This window comes from Dromaius novaehollandiae, chromosome 3 (assembly GCF_036370855.1).
Source record: "Dromaius novaehollandiae isolate bDroNov1 chromosome 3, bDroNov1.hap1, whole genome shotgun sequence".
Classification (NCBI taxonomy): Eukaryota; Metazoa; Chordata; class Aves; order Casuariiformes; family Dromaiidae; genus Dromaius; species Dromaius novaehollandiae.
The window spans coordinates 101,210,734-101,231,759 of NC_088100.1; the positions used below are offsets into that span (position 1 = coordinate 101,210,734).

Sequence of the window (21,026 nt, forward strand, 5' to 3'; positions counted from 1 at the left end):
GACTCTTCTTGACTTCTCCTTTGGGCAGGAAACTGCTGGTTTGACTTAGTTGCTCTATCTGATTTAACAGGAGAATACTTTGTTTGAGACCAGGCCATAATTTTAAGATTCTGTAAAGGGTGTCAGACTACTAGACAATATAAAATTAAAGCTTGATGGATCTTGGCTGGGAAGTTTACTTTTATATTTTCTAGATTAAATATATTCTCTTCTGCCCCAAAATAACATCATATTATCTGCTGCATCTACTTTACTCCAAGGTCCCTCTAGCACTTTGAAGATTTTTAGAGCCGTTGAGACTAATTAAATTTAATCCAGAGTGGTTAGAGCACATATTAATCTGGAACGGAATGCAGATATATCAGCAGACATATCCACTGTCTGTGTAGCAGTTTAAGTTTTAGAAGAGTAGTTTAAAACAAGAAGTAAAAAAGGCCGGAAAGCCTCAGAATGGTGATTATGGGAGCTGCTCATCTCTAGTCATCTGGTTTCAATCTGGCCCAAGTCACCAGCAGTTTCTATTAAACGGTTGTTAAAGACAGAAATCAGTGGTCTAGATGTTCACATCAAAGCTGATGAGACTGTTTCAGTCAACTCCTTGGAAGTGACCAACTGAACAGAGAAACAAATTATTTCTGCATTCCCACACCTAATCTCTTCAGATCAGGGATAAAGGACATTTCTGAGGAAGCATAGGGATTCAGAAAGCTGTTCCTCATATGCTACTTGTTCTATTACCAAATGCAGTGGTAACATTTCAGTACCTATGAGGAAGCCACCTTCTACTACCTTCAAATTTTAGGTAGATTTCAAGTACTTGGCATAAAATGTTAAATGGCTTAAGATCCTACGCTATTCCAGAAGGAACGTTTAGTACATTTGCTTTACAAATTATTTTCATTACTGCTGTGCAAAGATCTTAAATTAGCATGGAACACAGCCTCGCTTTTTCACTTTCTCTGTTTTCTGTTGAATGTTCTAATATCCCATTTGAAAAACCCATTTATGTTACAATCTTTATTATTTCGTTCTTAGCTCCACAGCAGCACAGAAAGTTAGGAAATGAATACTGCAGACCGATATCCTTAATTGGTCTAGCCTTACATGCACAAGACACTAGAAGGAAACAGCCATCTCCTCTCATTTTCACCAAGACGGACTGAACAAAACAGCACATATAGAACCCAGTTTGATTCAGGAGCCAGTATTCTCATCAAAGAAACAACAAACAACAGTATGCAGCTCCACAAACAATATGTTCCAATTCATTTCTTCTACCCACTTCAAACTCCAAACAACTCAGAAAAATATTTACACAGTTAATCAACCAGTCAACATCCTCCCGTGACCCCATCTATTTTCCCTGCTCTGGCTCAGATCTTTGGTACCCAGGGAGAAAGGAAAGTAGGCTTGGTTATAAAGCCCAAACTGCCTTCTACCCCATTAATACACCATACAAGAGCATCACTGCTAGTACTAAACCAACCACAATAGTTTAAGACTACTTGCTCATTAAGGATTTGATAGGCCAAGAATATACATGACAGTTGTGAGAGGCTACACAGAGCACTCAGATTTATCTGAGTTTCTTCCACCGGCATATAAACTGATATTCAAAGTTGAACTCCTAGCAGCCGTGAAGAAAAGGCTTGTAGATCTAACCCTCATGTCTCTGAAGAATTTAGTGATTTACTTCTACTTACTTTTGATGTTTCCTACAATGTGAAGCAGTAAGGAAGGCATCTGATATCAGTGGTGAAAGCGAAGCATTCAGCATCAAGCTCACATGAGTTGGTTTACAACACTGACAGACTGAAAAATACTTTTCAACTTCTCACACAGGGACTCCTAATTTAAGGCCACAGAGCTGCTCTAGGCAAATGCAGTTTGAACTATTTGGCCGGCCTTGAACAGCAGTATTAAAGTCACATCTGTTAGCTTTGTAATTTTTTGTACGCTTTTTTTTTTTTTTTTTTTTTTAATTAAACCACTAGGCAAAGAATCTGTTTAATCTTTAAAACACTTTTACTCTTTAGAAGCAGCATATATTACTCACCACTTATTGCAAGTCTCAAGATGCTGTCATGCTTTTAAGTCATGAACTATATCCTATACTCACATCTTTACTGTAATTGCTAGATTTGCTCCTATCCCAAAACCAGGAAGCAAGGAGAATGTGTGTATACCATATGAGCAATTCAAAATACCAGCTTTTTGGTTCAAAGCCCCCAGAACTGATAGCCTAAAATGACAGCAAAAAACTCAAACCCAGATCTTCAAGATTAAATGGAAATCAAGTATACACTGTCTATGAAGCATACTCCTACCCAGTGCTCTATATCACAGACAAGCATTGTGGTCAGTCTCTTGGTTTGACATCTCAGCACCATTATCATTAATTATTATTTCTAATTTTTAGAATGATTTTTAATTAATTTGGAATTAATTTTTTTTAGCATATTTCTAATGACAAACTGAAGCATAATAAATAACAAAAGCACAGCCTGAATAGTTTAAAAGCAAGTTAAATGATGCTTACCAAACACTTGAAAGCCTAGCACACAAGTGTATGTCGTCCAATCTATATCCTTACAGTCAGAACGATTCCTGATTAGCTTACAGCCACTTGGAATGTCCCCTTTAAAAAAAAAAGGAATGATGAGTTATGGCATATAACTTTAGATTTAAATACATGCTCTTTGAAGATGCTATGGCTAATGGAGACAGTAATAAAACATGTCTTAAAAGTCTAGAATCACCTTGTAGAGGTAATGATAGACCAGCACTATGTTATACCACAGGTCCTTTACCAAATTCCAAATATCTCAACCTTCACTTGGCATCTAAAGCCACATTTATTTCTCATTTCCCTTTCCAGTGTACCTCAGTACACTGTGTTTCAGCATGCCTCAAAAACACTTCCCTGTAGTTTGGGTCCCCTGGTACCTGTTCTACAAAATGTTTTAATAGGTTCTGTAGTAGCAGAATTTATCCTTCTTACCACCTCCATCAATATGCCAAAATTCAATCAATCATTCAGGAACCTCTGCTTTTATAAACAGTGAGAAACTATTGGCACAGGAGCCTTAAATTGCTTTTCCACTTCTAACTAGGAAAGGAATGATCATTTCCCTACAGAATGTCCATCTTTCTATATACCAGTCGACTACTAATGGGTCATAGCTCTTTGCTTCCCTACATAGGCAATTATAATCACCAACATTTTCTTTTGGCAGATTCAAATACTGAACTATCCAGAGTTGAAATGTAAGTTGCAGTCAGGCAGAAAGGACACGTTAAGGTGCCAGGTATATTAAACTACTCATTATCAGTGGCTCTTCTTGCCTGTACAAGACCAGAACCTACAACTCTGGTGTTCCAGTTAAAATCATAGGAAGACAAGAATAAAATAATAGTTTAAAAATACACTGATTTGCACTATGGAAATTGAACTTGTGACAAAACTAACATGTATTACAGTTAAATTCATATTTGAATATATTAAAAAAGACAAACAAACATGAAAATACTATTGCCATTAACTCATGCAAGTAGTAGTAGTATTTGCTCAGTTTTCAACACCACCAGCTAAGATAAAGTTAAAACAAGCAAACAACAATAAGAAAGAAAAAGGGGTACAGACTCACTGGTTTTATTCCCCCAAACAACTGGTTTTGTTGGCACTAATTAGACAACTGTATATATTATTTTCAATCTACAAAACTTTCAGGCTAACGTCAAAGCCTAATGCCACTTGTTCTCTAAATTCTAAGCTGTTAACCTGATTTATGACCTTGTAGAGAAGTAAGCTATATTTGGCATGGCCATTAGGTAATATGCAGCTCTGAGTAACATCAAGATATCAGGTTACAAAAGTTCAAATTAGTTCCTTTGTCAGTAAGCATTTTGTGCAGTCTTGATCAAACCCATTCTTCTGTATGTTCTGATAGCCAATACATATTTCTGTTTCCAGTATATTTAATTTGATACTTACAGTATAATATTTCATAGTCTCCTGAGTTTGACATTATATACTTGTTATCCGGGGACCAGTCAAGGTGTGTAATATAGCTGGAATGTCCCTAAAGGAGAATGCAACAACACCAATGTAAATGTACGTTTTAATTACAATGGAAACAAAAGTTGTGCCCACAGATGCGACAAACATCCAAAAGAGCATCCCCTGCACCCTGCCAGACCTGCGGCACTTCCCTTGTGCTCTAGGATACCCTCACAAGCTTTTCAAAAGCCTCTGCTGTGTGCCTTACACCACACACGTTAATGCCAGCCACAGGGGGGTTTCCCTATACACGCAGGGTCATCACTGTAAAGATAAAAACACTTTGGCCTGCTTGCGTATTTATCACCATCACTAGCACACTGAGACCCAAGCTTTCTACTAACCTTTTCTAACTAACCTTTCTACTATATTTGGTGGAGAAGCTAAATGCATCTGTTCAGAGCGTTTTTCCTACGCATGAATTTTTCTGTTTGATAAGCATAGTACTAATAACAAGAATGATATGAAAGCTTCCAGAGAAGCTGTAATTTTGTAAAAAGAATAAGTTATTTATCCATAGAAGAGGAAATAGGAAATGAGTAAACATGACTTCTATTTCACTCTTTTTTCTCTCCTCCAATCTCCCACTTCTTCTCACTGCTCCTCCCTCCCTAATAAGACCATCCAATTTTTGCTTCCTAATCATTCTGTCAGGCATCTTTTGATGCCCCCTCATGACTGACAGCTGCCAATTCATTTCCTCTCCCCTCTCGGCACGCGTTACGAAGGCAGGATCTCCAGAGCCACGCTGGATCCCGCAGCCCTGCTTGCGTTGCACAGGACCGTGCTGGCGCATGGGCCGCCCTGGGCCTCCTACGAAGTGCTTTCCAGCAGCCACGCTACCCATCACTGACTTCTTGACAGCCAACTGCAAGACAGGCTGTTTGCCTCCAGAATTACATGCAGAAATACAGTCATCTCTGTTCCCCTGTCACCACGCCTTCTGTACAGGATTTCAGAAACACTTAGGGGAAAGAAAATAACCTTTATTTTTCTTATGAATTAGTCTCTGCCTCTAGCAGAGGAACTGTACATTGACATACCAACTTTGCAGTCAAGGGTAGGATATATGGTATTAACATGCAAACTTGGTATTTTGAAAGAAAAAAAATAAACCTACGATTGGCTAGGATTTTTTTTCTTATTTTCCAACCCTTAAAATTTGCAAGCTAACTCCAACATGGAAAAGAATTGGTCAGTCATTTACTAAATCCTGCCAGACATTTGGCAGCTGTTAAAATTCCTAGGGGCGGTGGGGGAGTGAACAAAGCAATTGGCCAGGGGGCTCCATGCTGGAAAATCCCTTCAAGCAAGCAATCACTAAATGATGAATTGGAACGTAACAGTGTCATAATATTTTAAATAGCACAATCTTATTTTCTATTAAAATCTTTCTTCAGTAGCTACTACAGATAAAGCAACATTTTATTCTTCCCTTCTGTGTACCTTTATATACAATGGACATAATTACTCATGTTATCACTGGCTATTAAAACTATCCGACTAAATGGAAACCATCTCCTTCATTGGTAATGTTTATCTGTTTCAGACTTAAGTGGTAAAGAGTTGAAGTGTCCACAGCTTACGGGATGGGCACACTGATTACTTCAGGTTTAGCCTAATAGCGTGGCTTTTATCCCACAGGAAGCTCAGTAGATGCACAGCCCTTGCTTCTCTTTCGCTAACAGATATCTCGGTGATGTAAGGCAAACACAACCAGGGCCACTTACCCCAGAGCTGCCGACACACTGGAAGTTCATAACCTAGCCCATACCTTCACATTGCTGTCTGCATATCTGAAGCCCTCAAAACAGCTGCACGAGTCAAAATGGTTGTTTTAGCTAATGGGAAATTCTTTCTGATCACAACCAACACCAGCGCTCACCATGGCAACAGGCTTAGAAGTCAGCCTATTTTGTGCAGCAGAAAACCTGGTCATGACTGAAAAGTTATTTGTACATAGCAGTAGCAATCAGCTTATACCCAAGGTGATGCTGGTCTAGTAAATAAAATATTTCTAAAAGGATTCAAGTGATGTTTTCAAGTTGGAGGAAATAATCAGAAGTTCACTACCAGAAGGACTGAGTCATACTACTTGGAGGTCACTCTCTGGGCTACTGAATGACCGAAGAATGCCAAAAGGACATGGTGCCAGAGCACAAACACCTGACCAGGAAAGAGCTCAAGGTCTCAAACATACCAAGGTGTCTCCCTGCTTAATATCAAGCTGGTATCAGCCCACAAGCGTGCTGGCAGCCAGCACAGAGGAATACCGGGTGTGTGAAACTCGATCACCAGCCTCACTACTCAGTCCAGCGAATTAATACGCTGCTGCATTCTGCACAAGCTGAAAGGGTCAGAGAAGCGCAGCTCAGAGAGAAACCAGGTTGCTAATTTTGGCTTCCTCATGCAATCGCTCACACTAAAAAAAAAAGTTTTTTTAAAAAAAAAGTCTGCTTTGAAGCCCTAACCCTTCTGCCTGAGTATAACAGCATTCATTTCTCCCATCCCTTTATGAACCCTTTTCTTTCCCCACTACCAAAATGAGCAGAACAGAAAGACAGACACAGATGCCTAAATAGAAGCTAAATACTTTAAAATGTCTGGGGGTGCACGAGGAGGAAAAGGACAAGGAGGAGAGAAACACATTACAGTGGAATGATATCTTTTGTTTCAGTACAGATTCTCCATACTCACTACGTTGAAAACTGGTTATTGATTAATCTTCCTAGCTACTAGTAGCTTTGGAGTTACGAGATCACTTATTATTACACATTTGTTGTGTAAATAAGGTGGTATCATCTGCAAACAAACTGCATTTCTGCATACTGCTCAGGAGAAACGGTTCCTCATCTGTTCTGCTTTTAATGGCTCCCTCCAGGTAACAGTGATAAGAACAGAGAACAAAGTTGGGGCATCGTGGTCAACACATCAGCCAGTGCTGGTTTAAATTATAACATCTTCTCCCCTGAACAGAATATGTACACTATATGGAAATAAATGAGCTCATACCTCTTGAAAGAGCTCATATAGACCTTGAAGCAGGGTAAGTTGATTATTAAATGTCTTGGCTCTCAGACTGGGCTCCCTGGGCACACCCAACTTCTGACCCCACCTTCGCCCGGTGATCCCTGGGCTGTCTGCTGACCCCGGTGCCACCAAAACCACCGGCCACCTCCTGCCCGCTGGTTCAGCGGGCCACATCCGTGGAAGGAGGTGGAGGAGGAAGGAGAATCAGAGCCAATACAGCAGCTTCGAGGCCACCAGCCCCAGCTCGGTGCGACAGGATGGCCAGCCACGCAGCTCAGCCCACCTTGTTGGGGACATGCTCCTTCCAGCCGCTGCAGTCGAAGCCCATCTCCTCTCCCTCACCGCCCCCTTCTCACCAGGGCTCACCCAGGCCACCCTTTCCCCTCGGCCCCCAGCACCACCCGTCTCCTCTCGGCCGCGGCAGCCTCCCCTTCCCACTCACGCTGGCTATCCTCGTGGTTCGTTGCTCATGGAGGGAACGCTGTGGGGGCCAGTCCTCCTCCAGGGCCACCCCACACTGCACGGGGGCAAACCCCACTTTCGCTGCGGTTTTGCTGCCTGCTGTGGCTGGGCCCAGGCTGCAAGTTCAAACAGCACTGGCTGGATGGCCCAGCGCATGCACCTTTCCTTCGCTCAACGCCCCTCACGAGGAGAAATCCCTCAAAGATACTGTCTGCATCACTGAAGGGCTCACTAATGCTGTTCATTTTCCTCTCATAGTTTCCACTGCAAAGCCTATGTCAAAAGCTGAGAAATTCTAGTAGACAATCCCATCTGGGGACACAATTCAGGTTTATGGTCTTTCCCAGTATTTTCAAATTAATAAAGCAGTTTGAGAACTGCTCTTATTTTTAAAATTAAAGAAATGCAATTGGTTACAAATTCATTAAAAGTGTTTCAAGCAGGGGATGTATCCTTAAAAAAAATCGTATTTGAAATATGGATCTATTTTTATAGTATCACTTGCAAATCCCGTTGAGGCTTAGATGCTTTTATGCAAACTAAGAGAAACAGCTGAACTTTAGGCCAGGATATTAGACAACATTAAGCAAAATAGAAAAAGTGTATCATTTCTTGAAATTGATATTTTTAACACTGGGGAAACCTCATACAAATGTAAGCATTAATATAAACTCCACTACTTGTGCTACATTTGCTTTTATTTACACTGGGCTAGAAATTAATTCTTGAAAGGTAACATATCCCCAATTTCCAAATTTTTAGTAACAATTACAGCTTAAAATAGTGCATATTTGCAACCTCCAAAATTACATCTCCTAATGAAATCCCACCATTGGCATTATGCTGGTCCAAGAAGTACTTATCAATAGAGGGAAAATAACCCCAAAACAACTTTAATATTTTCCCAAAAAGATTTTCAGCATATAGATACACGTCTTTTGCATCTTACTGCTAATTTCCTATTTCAAAGAAAAAGTTTGAGAAATCATTCATATTTGACATGAAAGGGTTCACCTAAAAAACAGCAGTTCTGAAACCAACCAGACTGGAGTTTAAAATCTACCAAATGCAGGGTGGGGGGAAGGAATCACAAAAGGTCTAACCAAACTAAAAATGGAAAGCATCAACCTAGAGAGAGAGATTTTCTTTTTGTTCCACCTGCTTAAAATCTTAGTGTGTGTATATAACTAAAATGCAAGAATTGCTGATTATTTTTGCTCCAAAACTTACAGTGCATTTTCCATATCTGCTATATTTTCTTCCATTTTCTGTTACTACGTAGAGGTAAATAAAGTTGTCATGGGATCCAACAGCAAGTAAGGTGCCATCTATAATACAAGATCAAAATATCTGATATAGATTAACAGAATATTTGTTTTCTAAAATTTAATGATTTCAGATTTATCACTAAGGAAATAGTCTCAATTAAGCTACTGCTCATGAACTGTATTTAAGGATACAGAGCTGATTACATTATGCTGTTTTTCAGTTTGTATCTTTTTACTTTGTGGGTATGTTTTTGGGAGAAGTTCTTTCACTTCTATTCTTTTTAGGCAAGTGCCCAATGGGCAGGGTAGTAGATTATAAACCCTCAGATTACACTGGATTTCTTGGAATATTTGACAGCAGGCAGGCAGACCTGAGTTTTCTGAATTACAAAAAATTGCAGAACAGCACTTACTCTCTATTGCCATATATACCAATTGCATATATACCAATTGCATATATACCAATGCTAAATAAGATCTAAACAACAGTAAGTGGAGCATTTGGACATTACTAGCAGTTTTCTAACCCTTCCTCTCTCTAAGAGGTTCACGGTCCAGAGTTGCCTTGAACCATGACCAAATGCCTCTGTAGTGTTAATGAATATCAGTGCTCTGAAATAAATTGCTACACTCGACAGATGTGGCAGCAGCAGAGCAATGTTTTGCCCACTGACATGACATTTCATCCAAAAGCAAATAAAAAACAGATTTATGAGATTCTTCTTCCATTGAGTTTTAACAGTCTTTGATGATTTGTCACGTCTGAAGAGGAGACTCAATACTGGCTTGTAGTCCATGTAATCCCACAGCAAATACTTTATAGTGAACAACTCCAAGTTTCAGAGAGATCTGAATTTAATTTTATGGTTTTATAGTAAAAAAACCTTTGAAAATTAACTAAAAAAATTAAAATATTACTGAAAGCTATTTATGGACTATCTGGGTAAACTGAAAATTAATAGCTCTCCCTTCTCTGTTAACCTGCCCACTAGTTAGTTGAAAATTATTACTTTTCCTGGGAGCAGAGTTAACATTTGTTGTAACAGCACAGATCAACATAAAGGAAAGGCTGAGATCGGTGACCGTAACATTTGCAGTTACAAAGCTATGATTTAGCATACACAAATCTGTAACAAAGTATTCAGGTAGATATTAATGATCTCAAACCAATTTTTTTCCAAAGCTCTGCCTTTACTAGTGACTGGCAGTTATTTGGCATGGGTAAATACAGCTTAATAGAAAATATCTAATTTATCAGAAATTAAAACATACAATCATTCTGAACGTACAAGAAGTCTGCCTACCTACTGAGTAGCGCATCACTGAGAGCTGTTCATTGCCATCAGTGTGTATTGAAACCAGATCCCTCGTTTCTGCATCCAAAACAAACCACCTAGAAAGAGGAGAATTCCAGTGAGTACCATTTCCACTAAACAAAAAAAAGCAAGAAAAAGAGCAACAATCATTGCCTTCCTTCTTAATCTCATGCTAGCCTTTCAAGGGTGAACATCAGTCTTTAATATGTTGCTTTTTTCGTTCACAAAGTGATATAAGTTTCAGTGAAGAACAGACAGAATTTCTATATACAGTCTTTTTTTATTATTATTCTTTAACACTGTAATAAACAACAAAATATCTACTGGATGTTAAAGAGACCACCAGATAGCTAATATGACTGCAACTTATCATCCTGAAGCCTTAAGGCTACAGCTGAAGTTTGAATCTACTACTTCTATCCTATTTTAAAAAATGGCTTTGATTCATAAATTAATCTTTCCATTTGTATAAGGAAAGCTGAAAAAAATAGTGGGAGTAGGAAGAAGTGGAAAGCATTTCTGTACTCATTTTAAAACACAGACTCTATTCTTATTTGGTATTTTCGTCAATCCTTTCCATTTCTATGAATAATTCTATCAAAGTAAGATGGAATAACCATTTTTGAAATCTGTTTGTCATCTAGTGTTTTTTCTATTTCCCGCTTGGAAAATTTATATAACTAAGGTAATTAATTGCATAGAGCAATTTTGTATTATTCATTTAAGAATAACTTCTATGCTGCAATACTAATTATGAATCCAGAAAAAATAACTCTAGAGTAGTTACACAAAACTGCTGTGGCAGGATATGAATGATTTATAGAGTTTAAAAAGTTTTCTAGTTTGGAATAGTTCTAAAAAAATTAGGAATAAGAAATTCACTTGAGAATTTTTATTCTAAGCCTGCAGAAACAATCTGAAATGACAAAACCCAAAAGACAAAACACCACCCAACAGACACGCTATTTTTTAATAGTAATCTGGGCAGTTCCAGTACAAAGCAACGTAGTGGCCATTCACATTTGCACATTTAACACAGATACACAGCAACAAGCACGACTCTTACACGAAGGGAGGGAAAGGTTCTCTGCTTAGTTTAGAAACATGAGAATTTCAGCTTGAAGGTAAACAGACCCAGAAGAAGGAAAGTAAATTAGCTTCTAACCCAGCACCAAGCATGTAGGGTTTCAATTCCACTCACCGATCCCGAAAGATGCTGTAGGACAGAGGCACTCAGACTCCCAATTTCTAACTCCAGAAAGCTAACTCCAGCCCTCCAAAAGCTATCACGTGTTGTGAGCCCATAGCAAGCACTCAACTCTAAGGGCACATGCAGCACGGCACAAAAAGCTCAGTACATCAACTGATGACAGCACATCGGGCAAGAGCAGCAGACTGAGCCTTTTGCAATGGCTTTGAGAGTCATCTAACTCCCGTTAATAGAATGAACATTAGCAAAACACAGAAAATGAAAATTTAGTAAAAACATAATATACATGTATATCATGAAAACACAGGATGTTGACAGGGCTAAACACATTAAAGCTGCCCTCGGAATTTCATTTCTTCAGTTGGAAGTTCTAATCGCAAAACTAAGTTCAGGTACTATGGCTAGGATTCTGTATCTCAGGGCAAATAATGAATTCACATACTGTGGAAATGAGTAAGCCATTTCCACCCACTGTGTAACACATAGATATCTAATATTCAACTTAATGGAACAAGCATATTGCTAAAACTAAGACCATCTATTCCAAAACCAACTTATATAACTTAAAATAAACTCCAGGAACAACAACACACATAGCTGAGCTCTAGAGACGGAACAGAGATCCTAGCTCTCACTGATCCCATGTCTGAAAGCCAGATATCTGGAAAATGGCCTGGTCCCAATGACTTAAAACCAATTTGTGGTTAGAGAACCACATGAAAGAAATAAATTAAACAATATACACAAAAAAAACCCAGCTCAACATGCCACTGACTGCTGAATAATCTGTGTGCAAGACAGATGGAACCAGTGGAAAACAGCTAATTTGTTTTCATTGGACAGAAACCATGCTCAGTATTACTGCACTGTAATCCAAGAAATGGACCTTTGATTACTTCCAATCTACACACTGAAACTTGGTAGGTTACCTGAATGCATTAGAAAATACAAATTGCTATTCTGCTATTTAGTCCAAATTCTGCCTGCTTGTTTTTGCCAAATGTTTGAATAAAATATTACTTTCTTATATCCATCTGATACAGCAGGTAGGGGTGCAGATGTTTACAAAATAAGGGTGGGTGGGGGCAGAAGGGAAGCAAGAGAAGACAGGGCAGCTATGTTGCTTTGCTACCATTGAAAGAAAAACTATTACTCCATCACGACAGCAAAACTGCCCTGCAAGTATATCGTGATGGAACTATAATGGAAATGTAAAGAAAACATATAGTCATCACCGAGTTGAAGTCATCTTATTTTTAAGAAATACGAGAAGCTGCCCTGAAAGCCAACTCACTACTGCGTCATTCCTTTCTTATGTTTTCTGATCCAGCAGAGCCAACAGCGCTCCTTGCTGCTGCAGCCCAGGCCGGCGACAGACCTCACATGTGTGAGCAGTGGGACAGGAGAGAGGAAAACCTTCTATTTCACCACAGAACAGAGACACTATACTGTAAAATCTATTTATTTGCCAAGATGACGGAGCTGATGCCTATTTATTTCTTTGGGGCAGCAGGATGTGGTACCTTGAGATAAAACTGAGTGCACCAACAACAGCGGCCGCCTTCTTCGCCGGAGCGGGAGGGCAAGCTCCTGCCCAAGCCCTGGCGAGGGCAGCCGCGCGGGCAGCCTGAGGGAGAGGCAGATCACAACACTTTGGAAACGCACAAAAAGACACAGGGAGGCAGCCGGGGCAGGGACATTTTTCTCTTCGCGCTGCCCCAGAACTTCAGAAAATTTGCTGGTGCTACGAGCTGGCTTCCTGAATACCTTTTACTGTTCTGCCATTGCCCTAAAGTAGGTAATACTCCAGTTAACGCTTCTTATCTAAAATGCAAAATAGCAAAAGCCTAAAACACAACCAGAAAAACCATGCAAAACAATCCACTTTACTGAAAGCCCAGAGGTGGCACTGCGTGGTACCAAACTCCTGCTGCTCTTAGAGCACACGTTGAAGCATTTGGTGGAAGAGGCAGTATTTTGCAACATTTGTCCCTGTTCTCCAGAGTTTTTTCTGGACAAGAGATACAATCCTAGGAGCAAACTTGGCCAACTGCAGAAGTAGCCAGCGTAGCATGACAATTTTGATATTACTTTAGAAAGGAAGCTCTGGTCACGTCTAGTTCAGCCGTTTCTTGATGCTTCCTCAAGCTTTAATCGGACAAGCTCTCTTCAATCGCCTAAGGTCTCCCGGTGCTGTGACAAATGGGAATTGCCAGCAAGAAAGCCAGTCTCCCTGAAATGTGTTTCCAGTCTGGTCGAAGCAGCAGCTCAGCAGCGCGCTGCACAGAGGCCTTTATTGCAAACAGCTGGGTTCCACCTTATGACTGCGGTTCTTGAAAGGATCTTGCTCCCAGAATGAACGTATGCAACAAGCAAACAGCAGCTGACCCTGCAGAAGTTCTGCTGGGCCATGAAATGCAAAGTCTGGCTGCCAAGTGAACTCTTATGCTTCTGACTCGCAGATCAGATGAAACAGACACACGAATGATACCCCAGCTGTAAAAAAGCTTTTGCTTTTTCTGATTTTCTCCTAGTTGTTACTGAAGATAACATGCTTAATTGGTTTGTGAGTTAATATAAGCAATGCAGAATTTTTGCGATTTTAATGTCTGTTTCCTGTCTTCCCACCCCTTGGGCATTTTCAGCATTCTTTTTCTAATTAAGAATTTTTTTTAAGAAAGAAATTATTTATTTAGAGATTAAAAAAATCTGTAAATAACTCTTTTGGAAAACAAATTGTGATCCATGACATGGTCATCAATTACTGATGACTTACATCTGTGAATATGCAATCTTATTCTGATGAAAGCACTAGGGAAACAGAGTATTTCAAAGTAGTAACATCTTCTTGCACTAATGCTTGCAGTTGCTACAACATTGTTTAGGTAACACTGAATACTAAACCTGCAAGGCACTAATCTGAGTGCAGGTTGTTCAGGCTTCTTTACTTTTACACCACAAAAAGATGCTGAACTGGTGCAAGTCTGAATAGCTCTATTGACTGATTCACCTCCCTGGGGCGCTGGCGCAGCTGGGCTTGCCTGCCAGCCTTCAGTTTTCTTATTAGTGTTGGTGATTTCTGCAAGAAGCTTATCAGTTTTTTTTTCTGCAGTGCTTTTGAGTACTTATATCGACAACACTTAAAATACTCTACATGATTAGTCACAGGTATTTGCTTCCCTGCAAATACCACCACTGGCAGCATGGCACAATAACCTGTATATACCTTGAAAAAGTCAATTTTCTGGTAGGATTTCTGACTGCTAGCCCTCCTTTATTTTTCAGCTGTGCACTTCCAGCAAACAGCAGGATCCAAAAAAATATTAGTTCTCTCCAGTCCAGACAATCATAAACAATCAATGAACAGACATATAGCAGGTATTAAAAAAAAAAAAAAGTTACAAAACACACAGCAGAGAAAGCCCAAAAAGACAAATGATACTGGAATACACATCGTGGGAAGTGGTACATAAAATACACTCCAGAAACATGACATGTCGGCTCCGATAAAAACACACTATGGTGAAACAAAAGGGAATGGGAAGAAAGGAAGAAAATTCAGTTTTCTTCAGCTGTCAGAATTTTAACCCTGAAGCCCAACCTTGTCAATGCCCCATGCCCTATCCCTGTCTTGCTGACCTCTGTGCTGGAAGCAACGTGGCACTAGAACTGCAATAAGTATTACATATCCAAGCTTTTGGTGAATTGAATTCTAAACAGATAGAACCATTTAATATTTGCTTTATGAGTCTTGGGGTATGAATCAATTAAGTTATTATATAGTTAAGGCTTGAGAGATTTTTTCCTCTCTTACAGTAATCCAGATATATCATGCAAATCTCATTCGTCCAGGAAATAACACCCTGAGACTGGTTTATCTGGCATGGAAAGCACCACATGATATTGTCAGTTAGTCAGTAAATCTAAAACTACTCTGTTTATCTTGTTTCACAATTCCATTTACTTCTCATTCACTTGTACACTTACCAGACCTCATTTTAATTCAGTTTCATTTTCGTATATCAAACCTATTGTTGAATCATGCAATATCAGAATGCAATAAAATATAATAGTAGAAATATAACTGCTTCATTCCAAAAAGAACATGGGAAGAAAATAATAAGACCAAAGACCACCATTATAAACATATCCAATATCATATAAAGGGGCTGCCCTCAAGTAATTTAAAAATCTGAATTTAAACTGAAATGCACTGAATTGGAAAAGTAAAGCAAACTCTCTGGGAGGAAAAAATATATTTTTATATATATATTATATATATATTACATATTATAACTATATCTATATAGAGAGAGATATCAGTCAAAAGCAAACTCTAGACTGAATGCCTCAACTGCTCACTATGGCATGATTGTATTTTGATGCAATTTCAAAAATGACTAAGAACTCTCAAACAATGTGGCCTGACATCTTTTCTCTTTCTCTGTCTCAAACAGTAGTAGGCTAATATCTTCTGCTCTGTTTAACAAAGGCAGAAACACTGGTTCAATTTAATACTGTAATTAGAAAGACATAAAAAATGAAAAGGCACAAAGTGGAATCCAAACGTACAAGAGCTCAGCCAGATTTTTCTTAGGAACGTACACTAGGTTTTCTAGCCTGATCTTATTCCTCATGAATTTATTGCAGACTGGATCTTCATCTTGGAGAAAGAAAATCCTTGAAAAGCATTTAACTTTTGTTTTTTTCCAAGAAAGTTAAATCATGTGTTGCATATGCTCGGCAGTTTTTAAAAACAAACTTTACATTCCTAAATGCATGGCTAAAAGCCATAAAAAAATCTAGAGGACAAACTAAACAAAAAGAAAACAGTAGTTTTCTTACATGCACTATGTATTACTTTATCATTGACTTGCCAACCATAAGGTAGGACTGAGACAGAAAGAGAATGGCCAGCAGATTTGAAAATTGCCACTCTGACCTTTCTAATGCTATTAGTAGCCTGTTTTTTCTTTTAATTATTATTTGCTAAAAATGCCTTGCATGAGATGACTTTCTTGGGAAATAATACCAAGTCAAAGAGAGCTTGAATATGAATTAAATTTTTTTTTTCCCACCACTAAAAGATGCCTGAATTGAAGGGTTTGGCTTGCATTCAGGTACTTTAAAATAAGCAAGGATATTAGGATGAGTCTGGACATCCTAATTTTCAACAGCACTTCATTGTGCATTACAGCACAGTTGAACTCTGTCAGACACAAAGTCAAAATACTAGGTCTGTTCAGTTGCCTTTCCAGCTAAATTAAACAGGTTGAAAGTGTGTTTGATTTGGGAGGAGGGAAGGTCTGTGATGGACCTGTCTTCTAAACGAATGTAACACATTCAATTAAAACACATAACACCTGGTAAACTCAGCATGGAGTGCTCATGAACACCAAAAGAGGAAAAAAAAAAATCAAAATCTGTGTTTTCATGAAATAGTAGCTTAAAAGGAGAAGAAAAAAAAAAGCCAAACAATAAACAGTTAAATAATCTGTCTCTGTCTACCCTTACAAGAGATCTGCCCCCACCAAAAAATTTTCAGACTAGTTAGCTTTATACAAAAGAATGAAAAACAAATGACAGATGAACTCCAATAAATAAAATGCCTAATATTAAACCACCTCCCTTAAATTTTCCATCATCACAGCTTAATGAAAACATTTTTACCTTCCAGAGTGCGTTCCTATTGCTACCACTGTTCCGCTTGGGTGAAAGTCAGCGCAGTGCCCAGGTTCCTAAACAGAGGCAGAGGTATGTAATTTATTCTCCAGCTTATATACAGGCATAAACCTCTCCTTATATTAAAGGCACCCTAAAAATCCCATGCAAACTAACAAAGAAATAAAAGAGTAAGATTAGCTAAGTTAGCTGCATGCTTATAATCCTCAAACCGATTTTTTAAGTGTATCGCTAATATGTATTACATGACCCTCTCACAAGCAACATGCCTAATTTTCCATCAAAATAGTTACAATTGCTTGGTTATTAGCCAAGATATGATATAAACATTGACAGTAAGGAAGAAAGTCTAAAGCCAAGCCTAACACACCTGCATCGATAAAACAACCTCTTAAGACTGTCTGACAATTGTAAAAAAGTTAAACTGTAACAACAACAAAGGAATTTTTAACTATATTCTGAGTTGGATCGCTAAATGGCACCATCGTAATCAGACTACCCTTTATATAACGGCTGATGAACCCTGTTAAGTTTATCAAAACTTCTGAATAGCTGTTTTTAACGCCACAGTTACGGGATTTTTCCTTCTCTCTACAGTCAAACGGGACAAGAATACTTCACAAAATTGATGTTTTCTCCTATTTTCCAGTTTTATATTTAACGTTAAAGAGTTCACATACATCTAGCAGCCTGGTCCATTCCAGTGTGTGGTCCACAGAGTTCCACATACAAACTTGCCTATCTTGAGCACACGTTAGAAATAAATCTTTGAAAGGATGGGATGCCAGTCCCCAGAGTTCATCCGTATGCCCCTGAAAAGGAAAAAATGCATCATTTAAAATGAATAAGGCAAAGACCCAACGGGGAAGCCCTAGCCCTTCACATTTGGATTATGTTAAAACAAACAAACAAAAAAAACGAAACAACCAAAAACGCCTCACCTGTACCTCTACCAGGAAACCATCGTTAAATGTTCCCCGCAAAACAAAGTTTCGTGAAGTTCCCACTAAAAACTGATCTGCTTTTCCTTCTGCTACTGCTCTGATCGTTCCATACTGATCAGGAACCTGGGAAAACAAACGGTGGTAAAGCCACATTACAGATCTTTACAGGCACGTATTTTTGAAGATCATAATTACCGTAGTGCACAACAAGACCAGAACTGCCATTCTCCCTGTAAAAAGGAATAATCTAATCACCTATACTTTAAATCAGGATTTGACCTGAAACTTACCTCATTTATCTATTCTGTACAGGCATATATGGAAGACCCTCATGCCAAAACAACCACAACTGCAACATTTTCATGGGCCTCAGTAAATAAAAAAAAAAAAAAAAAAAAAAAAAAAAAAAACTAATTAAGCTCTATGGATCTTTAAGTGTCAAATGCATTAAATAAATGCACTCCACACCTGCGCAACTCATCATAAGGACAGGAATTATGAACATTTTAAAAGAAGAGACTGTGAAAATTAAGAAAAATCTTGTAGTCCACAGTAAATGCTTCCTGATTTTCTTAACGTTTCCTGATTAACCTTAAGTAACTGTTTGTATGCCGTATGCCAGCAATGACTGAATTTCATGAGTTTGCTTATTGCATGCTCAAATTCCAATGCATGGCTCTATTTTATCACGTGCCTGTTTATTATTTTAACATATTTTCTAAAGAGAAGTCATTTTCACTTCCACATTAGCCACAAGAAAGAAAATCATTATGATCCTTATGACCCTGACACAAGTTACGTGTCAGGGTTCACATAATATTTTTCAACATAAAATAAATAAAATAATTAGTTTGAACATAATATGACATATGGCAAAAGGAACACGGAGACAGTGATAGGAATACAGTATGTTATTCAACAAGTCTAGGAGTTGCATACAGTAGTCAATGTTTACTTATTCTCAGCCATGCTTTCTAAAGGTCCTTAATTAGCTTCAAGATAATAATAATAAAAAAGCCCTTTTATAACCCTCTTTAACCCTTGTATGTTTATTTCTCAAAATGTTGGTATAAATGTGTGCCAATTAAAAGGTACTAAAATATTACTAGAACAATTGTTTAAGATGACTACATTATTTTAGGAGAACACCTTATGGAGAACATCTTATTGTTAGGAAAAAACAAGTATTTTTAAATCCACAATATGCAGGTTTTCTTCCCATTCACCAAATCACAAAGACGCATAAATATCCAAATACACGAGTTAAGGTAAAGTTAAAAGAAATGCTTCGATGTTCCTTGCTACCTAACTGATACAGAGCACCCTTATATATCTTATTATTTGTATAACATCAAATAATCTATAAAAAGCTCGAATCCTGGTAACTTGTCTTTCTCCAGGCAGGCAAACTTCAGAAGAAACACAGGCAATACTAAAGAACGTCCTCAAAAAAGGGACAAATAAGAGAAACTGAGGAAGGGTTTAGAAAAAAGAAGAAAACTTAAAATTTCTGTTTGCTTAAACAGAGGAGTACAGAAACTTCATACGGTACCACATACAGACTGAAACTTGACACACACTTACAACAAAATACTGTCACCCATTTAGAAAGACAGCAAAAAAGACGTTCTGTCATCCCAAATAGTGGTCCTCTCTGAGGGGCGTAGGAGCTCCAGCTTGCTAGTTACACCCTGCCCAACGCAGTTCCATTGCTGCTCCTGCCTTCTTACCTCGATTTCTCTTTCAGGATTCAGATCATGATCCCACAGGATGATCTTCCGGTCTTTCCCACCTCCAGTTAACAGCATTCCGTTCCTCATTTGACAGAGCGTGAACACACTGCCGTCATGAGCTTTGATTTGTCTGCTTATCTGATATACTCCTACATGCATAAAAAGAAAATAATATTGAACTCTACTCATTTTTTTTAACCTGGGCTTACAAGAAGCTGTGCAATTTGGCACAAGAATACAACAACAGTGTACAATACGTAATTACATTTAGACTGTCACCCTGTTAGTATTGCATTAGTATTACAAACACAAGGTGGTAGTGTTTTCTTACAGGATAAAAAGATAAATGAAAAGCCTGCTTTTCTAAAGAGAATATTTGTTTGAGACTGTGACTGTCCTAAATCTATTTTGAAGGCAGGAACATTACAATTGCTTGCAAAATACTTTTGATTTTCTGCTATCCAAAGGAACACAATTCTGCAAGAGGCAAGAAAAACTGTCTTTAAGAGTCAAAAAATATTTAGCATATAACCATTAGAAAAGAATTGAAGTTATTTTAATTAAAAAAAAAAAAACTCTTAAGACTCCTTCTCTATAGTCCTATGGGAATAAAAATGGAAAAAAAGCAAATTATTTATAGCAAAGTTTCCAAAATGCATGATTCTAATAACTAATGCTGGATGTTGCTTCACTTAAAAACACTATAACCAGCACTTGGCATCTATCAATACAGTAGTCTACCCAAAGGAAAACACTAGGAAGAACGAAAAAGATTAGAAAATAAAATATCAGTGCTAGCATGGGAAAAAAGTAAAACTCTTGCATCCTAGCTGGGTCTTCATTAGAAGAGAACTGCTACCTACTGTAGTAAAGTATATTAAAAAAAAAAAAAAAAAAAATCTGGGGCTTCCAGGATTTGCATATATACAAAGAGCAATCACAAGAGAATCTAAAACACCACCTCTACAAATGCCAACTTAACTGAGCTGACTCTGCCTATGGCTCAATTCAGCATGCTCTCTGACTGCCAAAAAGAGTTTGCGATAAAGTCATGGGACCAATTTAATATGATAAACCAACTAAAAGAGCCCATATTCAATTAAGCCAATGGAAATAAAAGTTCTATTTGATATCTTTTAAGATTATTCTGGGAAAAGGTTATTTCGCACAAAAGAACGTCAAAATTAAACATCAGATAATTTGTTAAATTACTTTTCCATTGCAGTTAGCTTGAAAGACAAGAAAGAGATTTACCTACAAAAGCAGACTTACCGTTAAAGATTTGCTTTTTACATGAATGTTTTCCTGGCATACCAATTTA

At 38.1% G+C, this 21,026-nt stretch overlaps 1 protein-coding gene across 9 annotated transcripts in view; it reads right to left on the bottom strand.

Annotated features, from left to right (window-relative positions):
• EML4 (EMAP like 4) overlaps positions 1 to 21,026 on the bottom strand; it is a 166,669-nt gene that overhangs the window by 4,970 nt on the left and 140,673 nt on the right. For all 9 annotated transcript variants that reach the window (XM_064509596.1, XM_064509599.1, XM_064509598.1 and 6 more), the window contains 8 exons: positions 19,703 to 19,854; positions 17,970 to 18,095; positions 17,709 to 17,840; positions 17,017 to 17,084; positions 10,125 to 10,213; positions 8,783 to 8,880; positions 3,995 to 4,082; positions 2,540 to 2,638 (listed from right to left, as the gene is read on the bottom strand). In XM_064509596.1, the coding sequence (XP_064365666.1) occupies positions 2,540 to 2,638; positions 3,995 to 4,082; positions 8,783 to 8,880; positions 10,125 to 10,213; positions 17,017 to 17,084; positions 17,709 to 17,840; positions 17,970 to 18,095; positions 19,703 to 19,854 (852 nt within the window). The remainder of the gene's footprint in view (positions 1 to 2,539; positions 2,639 to 3,994; positions 4,083 to 8,782; positions 8,881 to 10,124; positions 10,214 to 17,016; positions 17,085 to 17,708; positions 17,841 to 17,969; positions 18,096 to 19,702; positions 19,855 to 21,026) is intronic.